The sequence below is a fragment of the Meriones unguiculatus genome, chromosome 4 (genome assembly GCF_030254825.1).
Source record: "Meriones unguiculatus strain TT.TT164.6M chromosome 4, Bangor_MerUng_6.1, whole genome shotgun sequence".
NCBI classification, from domain to species: Eukaryota; Metazoa; Chordata; class Mammalia; order Rodentia; family Muridae; genus Meriones; species Meriones unguiculatus.
The window spans coordinates 95,314,545-95,340,613 of NC_083352.1; the positions used below are offsets into that span (position 1 = coordinate 95,314,545).

General features: G+C 46.7%; 1 protein-coding gene across 8 annotated transcripts in view; it reads right to left on the reverse strand.

Annotated features, from left to right (window-relative positions):
• Cit (citron rho-interacting serine/threonine kinase) overlaps positions 1-26,069 on the reverse strand; it is a 166,053-nt gene that overhangs the window by 127,843 nt on the left and 12,141 nt on the right. For all 8 annotated transcript variants that reach the window (XM_060382541.1, XM_060382543.1, XM_060382539.1 and 5 more), the window contains 4 exons: positions 24,250-24,425; positions 18,033-18,134; positions 4,471-4,613; positions 2,792-2,882 (listed from right to left, as the gene is read on the reverse strand). In XM_060382541.1, coding sequence (XP_060238524.1) covers positions 2,792-2,882; positions 4,471-4,613; positions 18,033-18,134; positions 24,250-24,425 — 512 coding nt within the window. The remainder of the gene's footprint in view (positions 1-2,791; positions 2,883-4,470; positions 4,614-18,032; positions 18,135-24,249; positions 24,426-26,069) is intronic.

A 26,069-nucleotide genomic window follows, 5' to 3' on the forward strand; every position in this document is an offset into this window, starting at 1 on the left:
ACACACACTACACGAAATAAAATGCTAGCAATCACTAAACTTGTCCTCATCTGGCCCTAAAAGCACAGGGAGGAGAAAAGTACAACGCTCTCGAGTGAGTCTGAGCACCCTGACTCCTTACCCAAAATAAACCCGAGTGTGTCCGCCTGGAGCAGAGGCTGCAGGAGGAACTGAAGAAGGCTGCTTGAAGTGCTGCAAGATGAAAACCTGAAATGATCAAAGCTCTGCAGAGAGCAACTCCAGCTGCAGGGCCAGGCATTTACTTTACAAGAGTTCACCATGTAGCAGTGGCTGGCCTAGAACTTGCAGTGTAGACCAGGCTGGCCTCTAACTCACAGAGATGCTCTGCTTCTGCTTCCCAAGTGCTGGGATTACAGCAGGAGCTGCCATTCCCCGCTCACGGCCTTACTCTTCAGTCTCTCTCTGTTTACTGAGCAGCAATGGTAAATCATAATCTACTTTTTTCCCATGGGCTTTTCTTACTGCAGACACATATTGTCAACTCTAATTATTTCGTCTTCTGATGCTTCTCAATTTACAGTAGACATTTGCAACCCAGGGTGGTTTTCCTTCCCCAGGGTGGTTTTTCTTCTTCCACCCCACAGTTCTCTGGGAGAGCTGAGGATAACTGAGGGAGGGGGGTATTTGGATAGTCAGTAGAGATCAAGGATTTAGCTAGACACCCAATAATACACAGCACAGCTCCCACAACAAAGAATTAGCCAGACCCAAATGGCAATGATGAAAGGTTTTACTCTCAGACTATGAACCTATACTGTAACTGTTTTCTAAGCAATTTAGTTTATTAATGTCACTAATACAATTTGTGAGTTTCTGAATCCTAGGAAAGTTTTGTGTTTTTTAATTTATCCCCTGTGTTTTACACCACATTCAATGTCTGGTCTTTCATATCTGTTTCTGAATTGTACATCACATGGGGTGGGAAGGGAGCAAAGGTGCTGTAGATGGATCTGAGGGTCTTACCCTGTGTAAAGAGCATTCTCCATCTCTGTGGTTTTTCCAAACATCCTTAATGCTATTTATTTTAGAGTTTAAAATATGAAATGGTCTGATTCCACCATTCTTTTCTTAAATTTTTGTATTATGTCTATTAATTTATTCTGTGTGTGTATGCACATGCCACGATGCACATGCTGGGGTCAGAGGACAATTTGTGGGGTGAACTGAGTTTTCTTCCTTCTACTGTGTGGGCCCAGGGATCAAACTCAGGTTATCAGAATTGTCAGCAAGTGCCTTAACACACTGAATCTCACCAGCCACTGATTACATAATTCTGAATATGCTAACTAAATAAATGAATTATAAGACTACAACCTGAGGTGCTAAACAGATGGCCCCACTGTTAACATTGGCTGCTGGGGATCTGTTGCCCTCTTCTGGCCTTCTCAGGCATACACACATGTGGTACACATTCACACAGACTCACACACACAAATAAAAATAATAAAAATAATAATGCACACACCTTTAATCCCAGCACTTGGGAAGCAGAGACAGGTGGATCTCTAAAGTTTGAGGCCAGCCTGGTCTAGAGAGCAACTTCCAGGACAGCAAGGGCTTCACAGAGAAACCCTGTCTCGAAAAACAAAACTAATTAATAATAATTTATAATAACAATAGCAATAAAGTAAGTTTTAAAAAGAACAAAACCTGAAAGGAAAAAAAAAGAAAAAAGTAATGCTGGATTGCGTTTGGACAGCATGGAGGAGCTCTGGTTTTCCTAGAGGCCTAAATGCTAAGTAAGTTGCCTCAGGAAGTTCTCAGGCTGCAGAGCACACAGTCCACATTCCAAAGTGCACAGAGTTAGCGCGGCTCTGAGCCCTTTCCTAATATCAACCTAATAATACCCACCTTTCCCAGAGGATTCTGGGGATGAAAAAGTAATTTTACATATTGTCCTTCATATAAAAGACTTAAGTCTCAGACCCGGCAGGCGTTTTTATGCATTTTAAGTAGAATCTGCATTTTCTAGAGAAAGGATGAGAAGCCAAGCTCCTCAGGATTTGCTCGAGTCACCGAGAAGCTCAGGCTCAAAGCCTAAGCCGACTTTTCCCTCAGACCACACAGCCGACCTCAAAATTCACATTTTAGTATGAGCCAACTTTATTAGAGGATCCTTAATTCTCTTTCTTCTTAACTTTGTCATCTTTCTTGAAAGCGGCCTCAGCCTTGATCTCAATTGCTCCTCTCCTGGCTTCCTAATTAGCATGAAGAACACAACTTAACTTTTACCAAAGGTCCAAGACTTGAAAATGGTACTTTGAACATTGGTTCTTGACACTTCCGAGATATTTAGTTCAAAGTCTGTAGTGACTAATTTCAATTTTGCTGCATATGGACAGCATTTAAGGAGAAGGTCATGTTTCATCAAAATATTTTAAAGTAAAACAAGGTGATGTACCAGAAAACAGTGTCTATAAAAGTTAAGGGAAAATAAAGTTCTTACGTTTTTTCAGGAAACCATAAGACTACTCATCCAGATTGTTGGCAGGGGACTGGCAAGCATTAAACAAAAGGGCCTCACTGCCTGGGACACAGCTCTGTGTCCCAACCCCTACCCTGACTCCCTAGAAGAGACAACACTGACAGATGAGGCTCCGAAATACTGCTCACCACTGTATCCTAATATCAGCCAAATTCATAAGGACCACAGAATGCTCTAGAACATAGCATGCATGCACGCGCACACACACACCCACACACATACACACCCCATCCCACACAATTAGCATAACCCCCCCTGAGCTGTCCCACGCCACTTTCTAATCACCTTATTGGAATTCATTTTAGCAGCTGATCCAAAATCCACCAGCTTGATGTGACCCATTCGGTCGATGAGGATGTTTTCTGGCTTGATGTCTCTGTGGGAAAGGCAAGACCTTAAATTAAATTGTCTTTGTGTTGATCAACAAGTAGTTACAAACCTCAGGCCTCTGTTCAGCCAAAAATTTTAATTTATGTATTATGTTACACAGCCCTTTCTTACTGGTAGATATGAATGATTGGCACCCATCTGGAAAGATTAACTTCTTAAAAGGGAGAGAGAAAAAGAAAGCAAATGGGATGCTATTTGATGGATTATTTCTACTGTAGGCTCACATTCTTATATTACAAAAACTAAGAGAGAGAGAGAAAAAGACTAAAGGACTCGCTCAAGGTCATATGGGTCACAAATGGAAAAATCTTTATCCCTAATTCTGTATCCCCACAATGTATATATACAATATATGTGTGTGTGTATATACACATATATACATATATGTGTGTATGTAGACCATTCTGAGGACTACATGAAAATCAGACAAGTGGGGATGTGAAGAGACATCTATGAGTGGAGGATTCTGCAGACCATCCTTGCAACTTACTAAAGTGGGCAGTTAGAAGCATGCCTCGGCATGGAACCGCCCTCCAAATGCCCAATGTTACAGGCTTGGACCTCACTGTGACACAACGGGGTGATGGTGGGACCCATTAGAGGTGGGACCCAGTGGGGAATCGGCAGGCCACTGGAGGCCTGCCTTCTGCTTTAGACACTTCTCATCAACGAGGAAACAACTTAGGAAAGAGAAGACTGCCTTAAGGCCAGGTGCAGAGGTTACAGTCCACAGCAGGTGGCTTTGTTGCTTTGAGCCTGCTGCGGGCGGAGGATCGTGGCAACAGGAGTGTTACAGAGCAAAGTAGCTCACTTTGTGATGAACAGAAAACAGACAAAACCAGAAACGGGGACAAGGAACACATTCCAAAGGCACCCTCCAGGGATCTGCTTCCTCCAACCAGCCCCTCCTTCCAGTTATTAGAACTTCCTAAAACAGCAAAATATATCAATCCATTAAGGAAGTCAGGGCCTCATGACCCGATCACCTCAAGCGTCACGGCAGGCAAATCAAGACCCACGAGCCAAGAAGGGAAATTTTGTAGTCAAACTATCTGCTTCCCGTCTCCTCCTGTCTCTTTTTGTGTCTCGGCCATAAGTGGGGTGTTCTTGCTCTACCATAGGCTTCTACCAAACGCCCAAAGTAACAAGACAAATGAAGAATGAAACCTGCAAATCAGTGTGCCAAAACAGCCCTTTCTCCACTCGCTAGGTGCAGTGATAGAATGCTGGCTGACAACTCTTGCTACTTACCATCTTTTGTTCCTGGGACACGTGCCAGTCCCTCTCCCAGTCAGTCCGTTTTCCTACCATAGAACCCAAAGGGCCCAGGAAAAGGGTTCCTGACCTTACTAGCTACATCTGAGAGCCAGCTCTTTCTTGCAAACAGGCACACCGTAATCCTAAGTGGAGTTAAGTGGACAGTGCTAAGTGTTGGCCATTGTGGAAAGCCTTTAGCCAATCACCGCCCAAGCTGGGGAAAACGAGCAGAGTATTTCTTCTGAGCCGGAAGTTACTCGGCCGCTCAGTTGGCGTGATTCAGGGAGGTTCTCGGCCGTCCCAGGCGCCCCGCTTACCGATGCACGTATCCCATCTGGTGCACGCTATGCACAGCCAAGATCAGCTCAGCAAGGTAAAACTGGATCATAGCTTCATCTAGTTGGTCCTCATATCTATTCAGAAGTGACAGTAAATCCCCTCCGGGCTGATATTCCATGACCTGAGGAGAATGCCAGAGTTATTCATTTTCACACACCCCAAATAAAGAACACCTCAATTAGACCCTCAAACAACACCTGACACCGTTGTGATCACGATGCCTCTAGAAAGCAATGAAGATGTGTGACATATCCTGAGACGCAGGATAGGGTCCCTGCCCTACAGAAATTGCATATGTTGACCCAAGAGGTTGGAGAGATGCAAGAACAGCCACAAACACTGTGCATGATGCTTGCAAGGCAAACCTATGGAGCTGAATTACATCCGCCTCCTCTGACACTCATCCAAGCTGACACCCCAGACATTCCCTAGGATCAGGTACACCGTATAGATGGATATTCCTGCAGGGCAACAAACGTGCTAACATTCATTTTGCATTCCTCTCAGCACACAGCAGCATACAGGAGGCGTGCGGTAAATGCAATACAATCTTTCCCATTTACAGTCAGTGTGGAAGGCAGCTGATGATCTCCATTAAAAATTTAACAATGAATATACACCCTTTGACTTCGCTATCCCACTCTGAACAATTTACTTTATTGGTACTTATAATTCATAGATAAAAGATAGATAAGTAAATAGATTCTCTACTGGATGGTTTCTAACAAGGGAAATACACTTGGAAATCATCCAAAGTCCTATCCTTAAGAGACTGGCTAAATTGTGATTCCTCTAAATCATGGGCTATGACTCAGATATTAAAGACACATGATTCTAGCTATTCACGCTGCCTCGGAAAGCTGTCCATATCGCAGAAAATGACATTCTGTACAGGGTAGAGAATAACCTCCCAGAAAAAAATTAATTTGAATAACCTCCCAGAAAAAAATTAATTTGTTGACATATATAAGAAACAAATCAGAATATACAATCTCACAGCTAAAATGCTTGCTTAGAAAATTCCACCTCAAGGAAGCAAAAACCACCAATGTGAGTGTGTGTGTGTGTGTGTGTGTGTGTGTGTGTGTAATATGCACACACAAGCATTTGTATATGTGTAAGTGTAGGTACACACCTGCCATGACACACCGGTGGATGTCAGAGGACAATGACAGGTGCAGTCCTTGACTCCGATCTTGTCACGGCCTCTGTGGTTTGCCACTACCCTAGCCTCAGCCTCCCACCTCCCCACAGGAGCACAGGGCCACTGATGCTCACAGTCTGCATCTGGCTTTGCACGGATGCTGGAGATTCAAATCCAGCCCCTCACACTTGCACAGCAAGCACTTTTTACCCGCTGAGCGAAATCCCCAACCCTCCTTCATCTTTTCTTCTGAGAACCAGATGTGACGTTCCCTTGTCAATGTATGACCTGGAGGCTGGTTAGCTTGGTCTGACTCACCTGATGACTTTGCTTCTAAACCTTTCATGGTCCTCTGAAAACTCCAGATAAGACTAATCCCCATGCAACCCTGCCTGACGATTGAGCAAGGCCTGAACGGGCCTGGCTCAGTGCCTGGAACCAACCTGAGGTCCAATTGTCCTTCCCCTCCCCTCCCTGTGTGGTTCTTTCCTGGCTGGAGAGAAGCGAGGGCCCATTTGACTGCCACTCTGGTTGGTCTCCTAGGAGCTCTCCACCCTTTGCTCTAATGTCCATTTTGTTGGCCAGTGTCAGCGTGTGTCCAGTCCTCTCCAGAAAAGGATATGTTTCAATTCACTTCTGTCAAGAAACATAAATCTACTGTGATGTTCATCTCAACTGTCAATCTGGCTGCACATAGGATCACCATGGAAACACACCTGTAGGGGGCTGTCTGTGAGGGAATTTCCAGAAAGGTTTACCTGAACAGGAAAGGCCCTCCTTGAAAGACCCATCTTGAAGGAAGGCATCTGGGGCCTTGGACTGAACCCTGACTGCAGACACAGTGAGACACGCCATGGGCTGGGGTCCTGCACTGAGGAGGCAGCTGAGCGCCAGCATTTCTCTCAGCATTCCTGACTACAGACAGTGTAGGCAGCCACCTCACCCTCCTGCTGCCTGGCCTTCCCACCATGAGGGATCTAACGCTCAAGTAAAGCCTTCTAGCCTTCACTTCTTACCAGTAATTTAGTCACGGCACCGAGTGAAGTAACAGATACACTGAATCCTACAAGCCAGTCCTGGAAGGCAAATTCTGTTTTCCTCCCAACTGCGGTTTGCCTTTCCTGTAGTCTAGAAAACGCTAGGCAAGTGTGGTGGCTAACCATGGTTGCCAACACCTGGGAAGGGGAACCCTCGCTGAGGGATGAGCTGAGGGATGCCCCATCATGCCCCACCCATGGCTGGTGGGCATGTCCGGGTGCCGTTTCCTTGAGCCCCAGCTCACTGCGGGTGGTGCCGAGGCAGGTGGGCCTGGGCTGTAGGAAGGCAGCCGGATGGCAACCTGAGAACAAGCCGGGAATTCCTACTTCGGCTCCTGTTTGAGTTCCTTTCAGTGGTACACTGTGACCTGGAAGCAGTAGATGAAATAAACCTTTCCTCTCCGACTTGCTTTTCGTTTGTGGTGGTTTTCAAAGCAACAGAAAGCTAACCAGAGCAAGTCAGATGGGGAGATTCTGTAAAGGTCCACAGAGACCCAGGGCTGGTCATCCTAAAGACTCCATGTAGTTCACCCACCGCCAGACCAGCCCAGACGCAGATAACCCTGGCGAAACCAGGGACGCACACAGCCTCTCACAGCCTGGGAACGTGGCCTCTTACACCCTACACACACAGGGCAACTGCCCTGGCAAAACAAGATACCATTTTTTTACCAAAGCTGCTAAAAGCAAATTGGTTCACCAAGAAGTATGACACCTAGAAGGGGTAAAACTATTTCCTCCAAATTCACAGCTGACGACAATGACGTCAGCTACTCACCTCAGCCCCAGAGGAGCCCACAGGAGCCACCTGGCTTGCTAGAGCTCACCCACTCATCCCAACCTGGTTCTCCACAGGCCTGGGGATGTGGGTGAATGCTAATTTGTACGTCTACTTTAAATATATATTGCCATTAAAAGGGTCTTAAGCAGCAAAAGGAAATTCACAGATAATAGCAGACGCATTCATACTTTCAGAGCGCAAATGGTTTAAAATAAGAACAATGCATATTTATGATGACGCATCGCTGTTAAAGACTTTTGGGCTCGGTATGTGAGAACCAGAATGGCTTCTAAGTTTAAGGCTGAGAAAGTCAACACTACGGTAACCATTGGCAAATCTGGTGAGCTCATGAGCTCAAACACCGACTGCTACTGGGGACTTAGTGCCAACTCCTGAAGATTCTATTTGGTAGAACCAGCAGAAATTTTGAGAAAAATTAGCATTTCTTACAAAGGGGAAAAGTTCATCACTCCCTCTTTGCAAGATGTCCGCCCAAACTATGTCAACCTCTCATGTATTCAGAAGCCAGGACTGATTGGGGAAACAAGCCACAAAAATTACAACGGCTGCTAGCCGGTATGCTCCATGACACAGGGCCAAAACAGACAGCCTAAACGACAAACATCTGACTAGGACAGACCTTTATCAGAGAGTCTAATCAAACCACATGAACCAACACAATCCCCAGTTAGCATACTAAAATATCCAACTGCATGATATCAGAACTGCTGTGGACATTCACTGAGTCACTCTGAGGATCTCGAGACGTTAGCCACGGCCTGAAACTACTCTGTGGAATACGCGCGGAGCCCACTCGGGAGACAGTCTGTGTGATGTACAACCCAAGTTTGACCAGTTACCATGCTGTTGCACTTAGAGAGAGGGTAAAGAATCAGGATTTGGGGTCTTTCAGAAACACTTTGGGACTGTGAAAGATGGTAGCAAACCAAGAGTCTATCAAAGTCCTCGGCAAATGTCACAAACTAAGAGGCTTCAAGACTGTGACCCAGAGACAAGGACCAGAAAACATTATGAACTAATGAAGAACAAAGTCGCCACCTATGATGTGCTAGAGCCCACACACAGCACCTGGTTTGGTCCATGAATGTGTTTCTGTCCCCAACTTTTGCTACTCAGATAGCTGGCGACACATGGATCTGCCTGTTACCCCCAAACTGTAGCTTCTAGACCAGGAAGGCTCTCAGTCCTCGACAGAGGGTTTTCAAGCCTGCTTGCCCGTCAGGGTTACTGGAGGAGTGCTTTGCAAAAGTGTGGCATGAAGACAGAGAGATGGCCCAGCAGGTGAAGACACTTGCCACCAAGCCTGACAACCTGCGCTTGATCCCTGAGACCCACGCAGTAGAGGAATGACTCCTGCACGTTGTCCTCTGACCTCCACGCACATGTCAGAGTATGCAGACACACTCAAAATAAGTGATTCTCTGAAAATAGGACGCTTTCATCCATAGTATCTGAAGGCCTACTATGTGCTAGTGTTCTAAATATCAGGAATAAAAAAAGGCAAAGAAAAAAAAATCCTGTGTCTTCATAGAGATGGCACTCCAGTGGAAAGCAAAAGAATTAATTATTATGATGGTAATAAGAAAAATCATAGTAGAAGAGTATTTCTCCTTTTTATTCCACACACTCGGGGAATTTGCTAAAAAAATGAATTCCAGAGACTGACCAGCATCAATGCTCAAGCTCCACAGATCCCACTCTTGCCCTCAAACTTGACATCCTTCTGCCTCAGCCACCTGAGTCCTGGGCTTAGGAACATACATTACCACATCTGGTTAAGGAATGCATTTTCGCAAGCTATTTATTATATTACTTATCACTGCTGTATATGTGAGTGTGGACACATGTGGAGGTCAGAGGACAACTTTGTGGGGTCAGGTCTCTCCTCCCGACCTTACATGGTTTTCAGGGCTTGAACTCAAATCATCAGGATTGCCAGCTGAGCCATCCCACAGGCCTGGAGAATGTATTAATGGTCCCGAGCACCAGGATCATTATTGATGAGGTTACAGAACCAGTTCCGCTTCCTAATCCAGTCTTATTTGAAGTCTCTGCAGCAGCTCGCCCTTGAATGGGCCTTGGCTTTAATACGGCCATCACTTCTGCTTACATTTTTTTTCAGTGACTACTCGAAGGCTTTCTGGATCTCAAGACAAGCTCATAGACAATAAAGAGCTGGAAAATAACCAGGCCACTGGCATTGAAGCAATGATCTTCCACCCTTGCAAGGACTGGAGACATCTCCTACAGAGAAAATAGGCACAGGACACCCAAATGGGGAAATCACCAAATCACCTCAATCAAAAGCCAGAGATGAGATGGAGAGAAGCAGCCCTCCGGTGAAATAGGCCTAAACAATGTGGCAACCCCGCTGTTGGCAGAGACCACACAGCAGCTGACAGACGAGCCTGGCTTGGAGCTGTGAAGGACTCGCTCTTTCAAAGCAAAGACTTTCTGGCCAACAGAGACAGGCCCTTCTACAGCAGCAGCTGCAAATGCTAATTAAAGGGCAGATCTTACACATGTTCTGTTTGGAAGGCGCCAAAGCTTCTCTGTTGGGTTTTACATCTATACTCCAAGGGCTGCAGTGGCAATTTCCATTCGCTGTGCTAAAGTCAAAATAAAGGACAAATGTGTGTGCGCATACCTGTCTGTGTGCACGCGGATGCATATGGGAGGGGGTATGAACATTCAGTAGTTACTTGGTATTGTTACAGTTTGAATGTGCCCTCAAAAGTTCACATGTTGCGGTTCATGAGATGGCTCACCAGGAAGGGCCACTTGGCACCTCGTCTCATGGCCTGAGCTCATTCCCCAGAGTCCATACAGTGGAAGGACAGAACTGACTCCCAAGTTAGCCTCCGACAAGCATGTCATGGTACACACAGCACACACATACACACAGAGTTCACGTGATGGAGATGGGGAGATGCCTCAGGGGCAAGCTACTTGCTGTATGCATGAGGACCACAGTTTGGATCCCCGTAACCCATGGAAATGCTAAGTGGGAGCGGCAGGGGCAGGGACTTCTTGCAATTCCCACATTTGGAAGGCAGAGACAAGGGGTCCACAGAGTGCGCTAGCCCAAAGTGAAAGACTTTGTCTCAGTGAATAAAGTGTGGAGTGATCCAGGAAGATTCCCTGTATCAACCTTGGACCGCCACATGCATGTACACACACATATACGAACTACTTAACTCCAAATTTGTATGATGCTGCTATTTGGAGGTGGGGCCCTTGGGAGGTAATTAAGGTTACATAAAGGTATAGTCTCTCAGTGTGTGATAGCATTAGTGGCTTTATAAAGAGGCACAACAGACTCACATGCTAACTTTCTTAGCATGTCACACTCTCTCCCATGCTATCATGCTGCAAGAAAACTATGACCAGATACCAACCCGATGCCACTGACATGCTCTTAGAGTCCCCACCTATAGAGTCATGAGCTAAGTAAACATCTATTCCTCACTGACTGCCCTGTCTTGGGCATTTTGTTACAGCAATGGTAGATGGACTAAGACAAGTTCTATTCCGGTTTACACAAAGCATCAATAGGGGAACGTTGTGTGAGCTACCTCTCAGAAACCTGACCTTGAAATGCTTGTACACTCCATGTGCGCCATACAAAATACAATGGTGCCCTTGGCATCACAGTGGGCTCTGCCCAGTACTCCTGAACCTTAGTACCAGGGAGGGGGTTAAGAATCCTTTAAGGAAAGTGTCCCCTAACAGAGATCTTACATTATCTTTCTGGAAGGTCAAGGTAACCCCGAGGACAGTGGTCCTCAACCCCATGGGCCATGACCCCCTTGAGGATCACATATCAGATATCAGATATCCTGCATATCAGATATTTACATTAAGATTCATAGCAGTAGAAAATTACAGTTATGAAGTAGCAACGGAATAACTTTATGGTCATCACAACATGGGGAATGGTAGTAAAGGGTTACAGCATTAGGAAGGTTGAAAGCCACTGCTCTAGGAGATGAGAGGTTTTTTCTCACTGAAATTCTGAATTCCAGCCTGATTCAACCATCTATTTTTAAAAAATCCTTATAGAGCACTGAATCATGCAGTCTGGTCAAGGAACAGTACAGCCAGGAAGGTAACCAAGGCTGTGAGTGAAGGATGGGCTATTGACAAAGGTGCAGTGAGTTAAAAAGAAAAAAAAAAACAAAAAACAAAACATAGAATAACCCCAAGGCTGACAGGGCAAAGAGAAAGAGTCCATTCCTCGGTCTCAAAGGAGGAGAGATTTCAGATGGGGACACTGTGTCACTGCATAGACCAAAGAAGCAATAATCAGAAAGCAGAGGGTCTACAACTGTAAGGGAACATTTCTCACACAGACAGAGGACACTACTGAACCAGCAGCAGCAGGACATGGAAGTATGTGAGAAATGCTACCTAGGGTACACACCCCAGTCTCGCCTCCTGAGTCAGAGACTCTGGGAGTGGAGAAGACAAACTGAGACCATGCAATTAAACTGCAGCTCCTAAGAAAGGATAAAGTCTGAATTCACTGTCTTGAAATATGCTTCAAGACCTGGACACAGAACAGCTATTTCAAACTCAGAGAACCCTGATGGCAGTAGCACGCTCAAGCAATTGAACTGGGGCCAAAAAGAGGAATTACATCTGATTCACCAATGAGAAAGCTCAAGCCGAAAAGGACAATGACTCTGGAGGGACAAACAAGGGTCAGCAATAAAACAAGGACAGGCCTTTTATGCACCAGAATTTCTGGTGGGCAGCAGCCTCCTGAACCTTGGCTTCCAGAATGGCAACCTGCAAACACATGCCTGGGTGTGCAGAGGCCTAAGCCTTGGCTTCCAGAATGGTAACATGCAAACACATGCCTGGTGATTTTGAGACATGCCTGAAATTCAGATAATCCTAGCCAAGAGATCAAAACAGCACATGTCTCGTTGTCAAAACTATCATAAGCTGTCATTTCGTACCAGGGTAAACAATGGCGCTGCATGCATTAACTCCCTCCTGACTCAAAGTGACAACAGATGCTGGTGTCCACAAAGGCCCTGGGGTGAGTAGCCCAAAACAGCTCATTTCCAAATTGTTCCTACGAGGAAATGAAACACTGTCCGCAAAAGTGCATGGGTGTGGGTTGAAAATGAGAGACTATGAAAAACTAACCACAAGCAGCACAGCAAGCCAGGATTCTATCAGGAGTCATTCTGACATAGCTGTGGAACATCATATGTCTGAATAGAGAGTGGAGTCGGGAGCCTGCCTTTAAGCCCTAGCTGTAACCCTGGTGGGGACTGTTAACTGTCACCCCAAAGCCACCCTTCCATTCTTCTATGGGTCAGACCTATCTGCCAACTTGACTGGGCTGAGAAGAGCCTGGTTTCTGGATATAACTGTGAGGTATTTCCAGAGAGAGTTAATGGCGCGGGGAGACCAATCCTTAATATAAGTGACAACATCCTACAATCTGAGGGTTGTGGTGGAAGGCAGAAAAGGGGCAGGCCAGGGGCGCAAGTGTTCTGCCTGCCTCTCTCTCTCTCTCTCTGCTTCCTAGAAGCCATAAAAAGCTGCCCTTCTTGACCACACCCTCCCCGCCACGATGGATTAAGAATCTAAAACTGTAGGCCAAAAAATAAATCCTTTCTCCTTTAAATACTTTCCCTCATGAATTTGGTTACAGAAAAGAAAAACCAGTAGTATGAATTTTAGCACCTAGACAATATGTGTCCGTGTCTCCCTAGCAGTGAGATATTCAGTCTAAATTCTGGCTAACAGACCATGGGAGAAAATGATTTCACACATAATTCTATGTGAAAGGAATTTGCTTTCTCTGAATTTCTTCTCTCTTCTCTTACCATCCAGTTGGAACAACGACATGAAATGATCCAATATCAGTCACAGTAAGAGACAGAGGAGCTCTGATATGGAAGGAACCTGGGTCCTGAAATAACATAAAATTAACAAAGCCCCACCAGCACGAACTGTGTGATGGGCTCTCTCTGTTACCATAACTAATATCTCACAATAGGCAACTGGGGGGGGGAGAATCATTGGGGATAAACAGAAAGAAGAAGATATAAAGTAACATGGTGGAGATAAGGTAGGTTTGGAGCTTCAAATTCAAGCTGAGAGCCGGAGCAGCCCCAAGAAGCCCCTCAGCATGAAAGACATCCACACAAAGAATTTCACAAAAATTCAGACACCATCCTGCAAACAGAGAGTTGTCAAACAATGTTTTCTTTGTAGAAATCATCATCTTTGTAGAAGGGAGATGATAAAGGTTTCTGTTATGCAGGATACAACAGACAATTTTCATGAGCCAGATCAACAAAGCACTGTTTCCATGGGCCACCAGCCAGTATTACAGCCTAGCCATGAGAGATGGAGCCAGACAAATTTCGCTACCTTTGCAGCACACCAGAAAAACAGCAAGCTATGTTCAATGAGATGTCACAGCAAATACAATTTTTTGTAACCACCAAAATTCAAAACATCCCAAATTCAACTTTCTCTCACAGGACTCCAACTTTTGGGGGAGGAAAAAAAAGGAAGGAATGAAGAGAGCTCTCCCTTGGTTTATCTTGAATTGCATGCTTTAAAACTCCAACTGCTAGCATAATATGATTTGGGTAAATCCGGGTGTAAACCTGAGGTCTATGCAATCAATCAAACATTCATCAATGAGTATATCTTGGGCATTTATTTTCTTGGTAAACATGTGCCAGGAACATCAAGACATAATTGCTCTGACCAGGAAGGAAACTAGTGGAAGAGACTAACCCCCACTCAACAAGCATTGGGGTACATGTTGCATAACAGATAGCCCCCAACCCCAGGAGCAGAAGGCCAGGGTTTCTAGAAAGGACAACTGATCCCAGCCCAGAGAGAAGTAGGGAACAGTCAGACCAACAGAAAAAGAATAGACTGGGAGGTGAGAAGCAAGAGCAAAGAGCAAAGGAAGTCCTGGGACAAAGGTAAAATGAAAGGAGACACTGGGAGGGACAAGCGAAAAAGGCCTGGTAAATACCAGCCAGCCTGACCTCACCCAGAGGGTGGTGGTGAGGGGGAGAGGTCGCATGCTTACAGCAGGAAGAGCCAGGGGAAGGACACGATGGATGGCGGTGAGAACACTTGGGAGGTTAAAACAGAAACACATGTGAATGAAAACCAAGGCCAGGATGGCCACACAAGAGGTACAGGAGGCAGAGCCTTGTTGCTTTTCACTAACCTAAATACACCTGCAATTATACTGTGGTCCAGTTACAAAATAGTGTTCAACTTCAGGAGGAGCAAGCAATGTTAAGTTCCTCAGACATCTGCAGGCACTCAGGGAACACAGTGGGATTATTTTAGGGGTTGAGGAAGTCCTTTATGTTGCTGTACAGTGTGTGTCTGGATTCAGAAACTTTCTGATTTTGCAAAGAAAGTATCACATGTGCTTCATATCATTAACGCCCTCGGTAATCTGGGACCTGACTTCCTTTGTTGATAAGAGTTAGGGGCATGGCTCAGTTGGTCAAGCACTTGCCTTGCAGGGGTAAGGACCTGAGCTTCATCCCCAGAACCCACATAAAGATGGTGGGCGGGCAGCATGTGCCTGTAATCCCCATGCTGGGGAGCCGGACGAAAGGACACCTAGGGCTTTGCTGGCCAGCTAGCCTAACGTAACTGGTTTCTGGTTTCTGCCAGTGAAATTCTACCTTATAGGAAGTGGATCGCCTTCCCAAGGATGAAACCGGAAGTTGTTCCTCGGCCTCCACACACATGTGCACAACACATACACACACACACACACACACACACACACACTCATCCGAAAAGGAGTTCTTTTAAAAAGACGGGATCGGTCTTCCAGTAAAGCGCTTGCTGTACAAGCATGAAGACCTGAATCAGATGCAAAGTACCCATTGGGAAAAGCCATGCTCAGTAGCACACAGCTTAACTCCAGCGCCAGGGAGACAGAAAGATCCTTTGAGCCCAGGTCCAGTAAGAGACCCCATCCAGTGACACACCCTGTCCAGTGACACACCCTGTCTCAGAAAACATAGCGGAGTCAGATGTGGTGATGCCTACCTTTAATCCCAGCACTCTGGAGGCAGAGTCAAGTGGATCTCTATGAATTTAAGGACAGCCTGGTCAACAGAGAGAGCTCCAAGTCAGCCAGGACTAACTACATTGCGAGACATGCACATGCAAGAAAGCTCAGTGGCCTGGGCATGGTGTTCCGTGGCTGCAACCCCAGCTACACAGAGGCTAGGGCAGCAGAAACCTTGAGTTGTACGCCAGCCTAGATACATAACAAGACCCCACCTCGATCTACCAAAACCAAAAGAGGCCCAGGGGGAGCCAGGAGGAACTTCAATTTACACGAAACCAAGGCAATTAGATTGATTCATCCAGATCAGAAACAAAGGCAGTAACATCAAAAAACAAAACAAACAAACACACCCAGTGGGAGCAGGGTGCAGTGGCTCACACCTGTAATCCCAGCACTCTGGGAGGCAGGGGCAGGTAGATTGATGTGGGTTCAAAGCCAGCCTGGTCTACCAAGCCAAGTCCAGGACAGCCAAGGCTACACAGAGAAACCTGCTTCAAAGAACAAAAAAATAAGTGGGAGTTCAAGACAAAAAGATGGTTCCATGCTCCCTTCCATGAGCCTCCTTGTACACACCCGAGGTGACAGGAAAGTCTTGCATTAAGGGCTGAACCAGAACAAATGTTGCCTTTAGGATACGTTTTACATTCAGGAATTTAATCCTCCAAGAACCTAGAAAGAATCGCAAAATGAACTTGAGCATTCCATAAGCTCCTCTAGATGGACACCAGAGAAAACTTGGCCACCATCCAAAGGGCTTACCTGGAGGCCAGGGTCGCAGCTCAGTAAAGCATGTGCTTAGCATGCTCAAGGCCCTGGGTTCGATCCCTGACACCACAAACAATGAAGTATAGCAGAGGTAGGAACATCAAAGATGTCTGAGACAGGGTCTCACTATGTGGCCTTGACTGGCCTGGAGCTCACAGCGATCCACCTGCCTCTGCCTCCTGAATGCTGGGATTAAAGGTGTGTGCCATCACACCTGGAGGAAGGGAGGAAAAAAAACTGGTTGTATATACATCAGGGCATTTAATTTTCCCCAGTACAACACAGTAAAGGTCAGAAGGAGCATTTGTTCCCTACAGAAAGGTAAGAAAAGAAAGCGGAGGACTATGGTTCGACTTCACACATCTTCAGTGAATGTGTTTTTAAACTTTTAATATTAAATGTCTTTAGCCAAGCTTGGTGGGGCACACCTTTAATCCCAGTACTCTGGGAGGCAGGGACAGGTAGTAGACCTGGGACTCTACCAGGGACAGGTAGAGTCCCAGGGACTCTGTGAGTTCGGGGTCAGCCTGATCTACAAAGTGAGTCCAGGACAGCCAAGGCTATACAGAGAAACTCTGTCTTGAAAAAAAAAAAAAATTATACATCTTTATTTGTGTGTGTGTGTATCTATGTGGACACATGTACCACAGTGAGAAAGAGAGAGAGAGAGAGAGAGAGAGAGAGTGTGTGTGTGTGTGTGTGTGCACATCAGAAGACACAACTTGCAAAAGTTAATTCACTGTCCATCTTGTGGGCCCCAGGAATCAAACTCGGGCATTCAGGATTGGCAGCAAGCCGCTCACCTGCTCAACCATTCCACTGGCCCAGCATTTTATAGGGTGGGGTTTGGGGGGTACTGGTGTGCGTTTTTAATGTATACTTAACTGTGCATAGCCACAGGGTAAAATATCTTTCAATAAATATAAACAACGTGCAGTGATCAAATCAAAACAATCGACAAATTCACCATGGTAAACGTTTACCATCTGCTTTGTCTTAGGACCATTTGACCTCTTCTAGTTATTGTGAAGCATATCATGATTATTAAGACAGCTGCCCTACTATGCTGTAGGACCCCAGAACTTATCACTCTACCTGTCTACTCATTAATCTAACTGGTCTACCAATTAACCAGCCCTCTGCCTCTCCTCATCCAGTAACCGGGCAACCACCATCCTATTCTCCGCTTCCAGGAGATAAACTTGTCCAGCTTCCTCACGTAGGAGAACGGAACAGGCTGCCCTTTCTTACATCAACCATGCATTATTACCTTAACTTTTAAAAATGAAAGCAAGAAAAGAGTGTGGTTGGCACACGCCTTTTAATCCCAAGCAGCCAGAGGCAGGTGACAGGCTCTGTGAGATCCAGGCCGGCCTGGTCTATATAGCAAATTCCAGGCCAGCCAGATCCGCATAATGAGCCCTTGTCTCAAAAACTAAATTAATTAACTTAATTTAATTAAAGCAATATTCTATTAAAGGCAGTTAGAGACTGCTCCCAATTAAATGACTTTTCATTGCTGCCCTCTGTAGCTGAGTAGAGTGGGCCTTTTCTAAGTGGGTCAGCTCTTAATCTTTAGAACAAGGAATATGTCTCATCAGTGACAGGTGTCATGGGTTACATCAGCAAGAACTGCTTTCAATCCATGGTATCTGAGTGCCCCGGCCTCGGCTCATTCCACAGGGACGGACGTAAAGACTCACCAGGTAAAGGTTATTTTTGTCCTGAAAGGCATACTGTAATCGGGGGATCCAAGGGCTCGTGCTCCGAGATAATATGTTCCTCTCCTCCTCAAAAAATGAAACCTGGAGGGAAAAGAAACTCTTTAGATAATTGTAATAGAACTAGATGTGAAGGGAAAACGGCCTTTGTCCTGCCTTTCCATCTAAATTGATGTTTCCAGGTATTAAAAAGAAAACCCCCGAGCATGACACTGACCGTCTGTCGCTAACCTACTTGATTGGCTTTGCCGGGCCTGCATGCTATCCATCCAGTTACGCACCTAACATCTCTCCTTAAGTCAATGCACATTTTTTTGAGCTTAAATATCTTTCTCTTCACTTCCTGGATGGCTCTAATAGGTACCATGAATCCAGCCAGGCAGGAGAGTCAGAGAGCCACCAGTGCCGGGCCCCACCAGAGTGAGGACAGCGGCAGAGGGGTGTGGCACCAGGCGAGGCTGGGCAAATAGAGGATCGTTGGGGAAAAGGTATCTGTATGTTGGGGATGAGGGGTGTAAGGTAGGGGAGGGGACAAGGGTATGGCCACAAAGACAGAGGGGACTGTACATGTATGAGACAACAGAGAGGGCTGGAGAGATGGTTCAGTGGATAAGGGCACTGACTGGGTCTTCCAGAGGACCCAGGTTCAAATCCCAGCACCCACATGGCACCTCACAACTGTCTGTAAAGCCACGATCCGCCACTCTCACACTGACATACATGCAGGCAAAACACCAACGCATGTAAAATAATATATTTTTAAAAAAAGATTTAAAAAAAAAGAATATAGTAAGAGGCCCAAGAAAGATGCTCAATGGTTAAAAGAACTTGCTGCTTTTGCACAGGACCCGGCACCACGTCATGTCTCACACCCATCTGTAGTTCCAGGGGATGCAATGTCCTCTCCTAGACTCTGAAAACATACCCATGGCACACATACATACATACCTAAAATAAGTAAATCTAGATTTTTTTTTTTAAAGAACAAAATGATAAAACTGGGGCGTCAGAGAAAAAAATTACTATGGTTTGTTGACATGCACTCCCAAAGATGCATGAGTTGAAGGCTTGGTCCTCAGGCCACAGCATTATGAGAAAGTAGTAGAACCTATCATAAACAGAGCCTAGTTGTGGGTCTTCTGGTCAGTGGGGTTACCCCAGAAAGGGATCCTGGAACCCCAATCCATTCATTTTTCTCTGTTTTGATGCCAGCCACCAAATGACGTCTTTCCGAATACTCTCACCAGCTGTACCTCCTTGCCACAGACCCAAAAGCAACAGGGCCGGCATGGTGGTGCAACCTCTATGAAAGCAAAGCTCAGAAAGCAAAGGCAGGTAGATCCAGAGAGATTTCAGGGCAGCTGGGAGAAAGTGTCTTGGGGGAAGTGGGGAGGCCATGTGGCTACCTAGCCCTACACTGAAACTTCCAATTATGAGCCAAAATAAACATTTTCTCTGTATATGCTGATTGTCTCACATACCTGTGTCAGTGACGGAACGACAACTCACAGGTCACAAGCACAGGAAAGACTCAGGGGAGAAATGTAAAATGGGGCTGGAGTTAGAGCTAAATTATGTGAACATGGTTTTCTAGATAAACATACAGAAGTAAAATATGTGTAAAGTCTATGCCTATGACTCCATGTTTAAGCATGAATGACTGTAAATATGGGAACATATAGGCAGCTATACTACACATATAAACGTATTCCTTAGCCTCACCCATGAAAGAGGTCTAAGAGCAGTGAGAGGCCAACAGAAGAGCAAAACCCAGTATTAACATCTTGGCCTCTAATTTTGGTTTTATTATGTGTCTATGTGTGTGTGCCATGGGTGTGCAGGTACCTGCAGGAGGCCAGAGGAGAGCAATGGCTACACGGAGCTGAAGTTTGCAGGTGTGTGGGAGACACACAGCAGGGGTGCAGGGAACCAAACTCAGGCCCTCTGCAAGAGCAATGAGCTTTCCACTGCCGGGCTGTCTCCCGCCTCCAAGCTTCTACACACCATCTCCACTGAACAGGGATCCTGGAGATGCGGACGCAGGGGAATTAACCTCAGGGCAGGCTTGAACATCTCTCAGAGAACAAGAAATGTACCCCGGCACGGCAGGAATCTGCCGAAAGGAGACGAGAGGCAACTTGAAGAGCTGCCTGAGAGACACCCTGGGCGTAACAGATTGCAACTCACTGGCTCAAACACTGAGGGCTGCAGGAGGAATGGGACGGTCCTGTCCTTGAAGAGTCCTTTCCCCGTCAAATAGTTAAGCACCAAGGGGAAAGGAGAGGCCCCACAATGAAGAGCTGCAGGCACCACCTTCATTCAGCGAGCTAATCCTGAGGGACCAGCTGGAGCCCAGTCATCTGTCGGGGGGCGACAGGAAGCGAGTCCCTTTTTTGTGGTATCTCCACCCAAAGTCTACAGCCCAGATGTTAATAAAGCAGAGCAGCTGAATCTGGATTTTAAGGAATAACTGGCCTGTTGCCATTGAACCATCAGGGTCACTAAGATCCAGAGAAAATGAAGGAACCAACTCAGGTTGAAGAAACCGAAGGATTCAACGGCTGGATCCTTTTATTCTAAAGATGTGGCTGGGATGAATGGCGAAACGTGAATGGAGCCAGAAGAATGCACTGTTGACAATTTTTCTGGTTGCGTGGTGGATCATGGGAAAATATCCCTGTCATAGGACATATGTGGTAAGTACACAGATGTCTTTTCAAGCCATTTGAAGTGGGGCAGGAGGTGATTTTGATAACTAATTTTACACAGAAACCAGGAAAGGTCAAAGCACCAGTTGCTAGAAAGTGATGCTGAGGTTACTAGGTGCTGCTACGGAGGTGCTGTGTCACCACAGTTGACTGACCTCCTCAATCAGCAGCTTTACACTGCCCTCAGGAATCTGGGTAGGCCTCATCCAGTTAAAAGGTCTTCAGAGGAAAGGGTGTGAAATGTAACTCAGTGGTGGGGCACTTGCCTACCCAGCATGCTCCGGACCCCAAGGTCAGTCCCCAGAACCACCAAAACAAATTAAAAAGGGAGAATTAAAAAAAAAAAAAAGAAAGAAAGAAACAACAAACAAGCAAAATTGTAGTTTCCCTAAGAGGGGGAAAAAATCTGCTCAAGACTATTGTGGACTCGGGGAGATAGTTCAGTGGTCAGTGTGCAAGGTACCCAAGCATCAGAACCTGAGTTGGAATCCTAACACCCACATCAAATAAGTAAATATAAAAAAGTTGGGCACAGCCAGGTGCTCCGATAAGCCCAACCGCTGTAGGACAGAGATGAGGGACCACTGGGGCTTGCTGGCTGCCAGGCTAGTTCCATGTTCAGTGTGGGATCCTGACTCAGGCGAATGCGGTGAGAAATAACAACACAGGCTGCCCATCCTCCTCTGGCCTCTGCTGGCATGTGTGCCACCACCAGTTTATGCAGTGCTGGGGACTGAACCCAGGACTTCACGCACCCTAGACAGCACTCTGCCCGATTAGCTGTGTCCCTAGATGCTTTTAAATAGCTAGTCCATGTTGTCCCTAGCCACCCTGGAAACCCCAGTGCTAAACCTAAGCAGCTTAGGAAAAAGCAGGCCGACCTAGTCCTTGAAAGGGCTGAAGGACTGATCCTTTTTGCTGACACCGGAAAGGCCGTCAGCAGGAAAGCTGGATCTGAACAGGCCCTGGCCTCACTTGCTCACAGTTGACTCTGCCCTGTTAAGGCCCCGTTAAAGTAACTGGTCTCTGAGGACCATTTCTGGCTGTCACAGCATGCAGTGTAAGCACGCTGGCCTCTCCTGGGTGACAAGGACAGCCCTTCTTCACATCCTCTCTGACACATCCTTCAGCACCGCCTTTCTCTTCCCAGGCTGCCCCTCTCTCTTCATAGCTTTAAATTCCAGGTCCTCAGGGTGACTCCTTTAGGGGCCTGCTTTTCTTTTTTATATTGACTCTCTTAATCAATGACATATTTACCAACGATGGCTAGTTTTATTAGCTCCAACATGAACAGGCTTTTTAAAAACCGAGACCCGCACCTCTGCGCCATGGTCGCTTTGGGTCCTTTGCCTGGAGGAAAGTGCATCTGTATGGACCTCGACTGTCTACCCGAGTGTGGCATGCTGAATTCGTTTCATCTTGTGAGGACTAGTTTCCATCCAGCAAGTGCTGCAAGGCTGAGCTGGCATCATGTGCCTCTGCCCAAGGACCCAGAAACACGGCAAGCACAAAGAATGCTCACTGAGGGAAGACTGAGGGTGGCTAGCACAACCCCATGGGGAAGCTGAGTGAGTACCTCCCACTCCCATCCTCCTCATCACAAGACACATCTTGTCATTCCCCTCCCTACGGAGTTGCTCACACTGTATTCAGAAACACAGAAGCCGCATCATGCTTGGACCCTGACAAGCGGCTTCCCACCCTCTGCCACGGTTTCTGTCTCAAGAGATTAAAAACAAAAAACAAAGGGATCTTGGGCGTCTGTTTAGGAGTATAATGATTTGGATCTGAAATGTCCCCCAAAAGCTGGTGATTTGGAAGCTTGGTTCCAAACACTGAAGGGATGGGGGAAATGACTGGCTCACGGAGACTGTGATGTCATCAGTGTATTAATCCATTCATGGGTTAATAACTCAATGGACTACCCGGAAATGGTAGGACTGTAGGACTTGGGCCTAGTTGAAGGAAGCAGGTTACTGACAGGCATGCCCTGGAGAAGGCTATTTTGTCCCAGGGCCTGTCTGCTCCCCTTTTTCTCTTCTTCATGACCATGTGCCCTCCACCAAGATACTCTGCCTCCCTGCCGGTAAAGCGATGAGGGCGGCTGACCATGGAGTAAAGTCTCTGACACCTGGAGCCAAGACAAGCCGCCTTCCCGTCTAAGCTGGCTTCTCTCAGGCCCTTTGTCACAAGCGGAAGGCTAACTAACACAGGGATGACGGCAGAGTTCCAGGGGCAGGTGGTGACACTGACTAACGGCACGGTGGAAGCTCTTCATGCCACTGGATCCTACAGTAAGAGGGGCTGACGTGGCAAACATCAACATGATGGAAAACTACAGCTGCTAGGACCTTCCCTCCATCAGTTCTAAACCACCCAACACACACACACGCGCATACAATCTCTCTCTTCCTCTCTCTCCCTTCTTATCACTCTCTCCTCTTCTCCTGTCTCTCTCTCTTCTCTCCCCCACCTCTCCTCTCTCCCCTTCTCCCTTCTTTCCTCCTCTCCTCTCCCCCACCCTACACACACACACACACTCCTGGACAGAACTCCAGAATTCACACCCCCAGGATGTCACCCTAGCCACATGTCTCCCTGGCAGCTCCCATCGCTTCTCCGCCCACAGTCTATTCCCTCTCATCGCAAGGACTTTCCCGACTGCCCTTGGCTCACCTATGACATCGCCCTTCGCATCACTGCTAACGACCCTGCTAATTCTCTCCCTCTCCGTGGTGCTTTAACCGCTAACTGCCTGTTTTTCGGATCTGCATTTTCCCTCCACTTCTGGGGGCTGCTAGTCAACCCTGCGAGGAACAACCATGGGACTTCAATTCCTTTCACAGGCTTCCCACAGGGCTGCGCACATTATCGGACACATGAGGTGCACTAGAATGCCTGTAACTAATGGATTACTCTCTGAACTCCGGGGCTGATGGCTGTCTCTTGAAAACACAACCAATGAATCAATATGTCTGGAGAGAGCAGCCCTTCTTCAAAGGAAGAAAAAAAATGCAACTAAAAAGACAACTTCGTACCCTGTTCCCAGACAAGCCAGGGAGCACTTTTGTTTTGACTCTTGCAAAGGCCTGCTCTAAAATTAAACCTGTGTGCCCACAAAAGGAACACCCAAGCATGCACAGATGCGGGCGGACACTGTCCCACTTACCCCATCAAGAGGCATGTCCCTAAGACCCAAACTTGCAGTCCCCAGGGATCATCTTAAAGTCATTCTTTTAAAAGCCCAATGTGGTTGTAGAATAAAATGCAACTATAGAGTCACGACAAAGAAATGAATAAAAATTCCTGATGCTTCAGAATTAATCACCATCAGTTTGAGGCGAGCTAAGGAGATGACAGGCCTTTTTTTGCTTGCATACTCATAGTCAACAACTCACTGCATCCTGGACACCAAACCAGCAGGTCAAATGCTGTGTCCCTGTGATGAACATTTGGTACAGAGGCAGGACCTGAGGGTCAAATGCTCCTACCTGCTCCTGGGCCAGCAAAGCCTTCTTCTTCATGGTCTTCATGGCATACACATCCCCAGTGGCTTTCTCCCGAACCACCTGCACTTCCGCAAAGTGACCACAACCCACAAGACTCCGGACCTCGAAGTCTCTCACCGAAGGCTGGAGCTCCCGTAACTCGGCTATCATGTCAGAATCTGTAGAAGATGGGAGAGTTACACCCCAGGTGGGGAAAAAAAAATACACTTTAGATGCTCCCATCTTGCCAAAGAGGAAAAGAAGAAAGAAAAATGTGCTCTGTCTTCCTTCCCCATCAAAAGACGTCTAGTCACTTTCTCATCTATCATGAACAATTATAAAATCAGCACAAAAGTGTTTTTTTATCTGTTAAAATTAAGGGCTCCAGAAATTCCAAAGTACGGTTTCCATGGTAGCTATAATTCCAGTCCTGTAGACTTAGAAAATAGGAAGGGCGCACACCCGGCATTCTTTTCTTCTCCCTGAGGGCTGCAGGGCAGTGCTGGGGTCAGACACAATCAGCGGCCTTTAGACTGGCATGGCAACGTGACATCAGCAGCATGACCCCTGCTTTCCCATCAGCCCTAGAGCCGATTCCAGATCCTTCCATTCCACACTCCTCCCTTCCACTGTTGCAGAGGACTGCTTCCCCAGTCTCAATCTGTGGCCATGCTTGAGAGGGGTACAGGGTTACCCCGAGACACAGACAGGGCCCTGACATCGGCTCGGCAGGGTGGACAGCCACACATGCATCCGGATGGGCCTGTGACTCCCACTGTCTTGACATAATCTTATTCCTTTCCCAAGTCCAGTTACTCAGGCTGAGATCCACAAACAACGGGACGAAGAAGGTGGCAGTGCAGGATCGTACACTGTGAGACATCTCCAGGGGACCCCACTGACTTACAGGAATGTAAGTCAGTACAATAGCGATGACCTAAAAATGGAGCCCTGTAATTAACAGAGGAGCTGCGTCAGAAGTAGGGGTTACAACCAGAGGAAGGCAAGAAACACCTACAACCCAAATTGTCATGGGTCAGGGGTGCAGCTCAGTAACAGAGCATGTACTCATCATGCAGGAGGCCCTAGGTTCAAGTCTCGGCAAAAAAAAAAAAAAAAAAAAAAACACTTACCCTGGAGAATCCTGTCTACAATGAAAGCTAAGAGACCAGGCCTGGGGAGATGGCTCAGGGAATAAAAACATTTGTTCTACAAGCATGAGGACCCGAGTTCAAATTTCCAGCAGCCACATAAACAGCCAGCACGGTGGCACGTGCCTATGACCCACAGCCCCTGCCCTCTGACCCCCACTCTCATGGTGACTAGTCATTCCCAAGTGGCCTGGATCCCTTGGGAACCAACCTAGAGTGGCGGGTGGATGTGCATGCATTCATTGTGAGCACTGTTTTAAAAGTCGACCTAGGACCACGGAGATGGCTTAGTGTGTAAGGGCACGTGACGCTCTGAGTTTGGCCCTTGGGGATCCACATGGGGCAAAAAGAGAACCAGCTCCCACAATTTTCAATTCATCCTCTGACCTCCACACATGCACCATAGCACTCTCCTGTGCTCTCTTTCTCTGTCTCTCAGTCTCTTTCCCTTAGTCTCTCGCTCTTCTCTGTCTCTGTTATCTGTCTCTTTCCTTCTTTCTCTCTCTCTCTCTCACACACACACTGTAAATTAAAGTAGACCTGAAGTACCTACGAAAAGACCACCACACAGATGCAAACATGGAAGCCGCACAGCTCTTTCCCTTTCACTCTGGCGTGACCCTGTCTGCCTTTTCCCCCCATCCTTTTCCAGGCTTCCTTCATGTCAGGTAT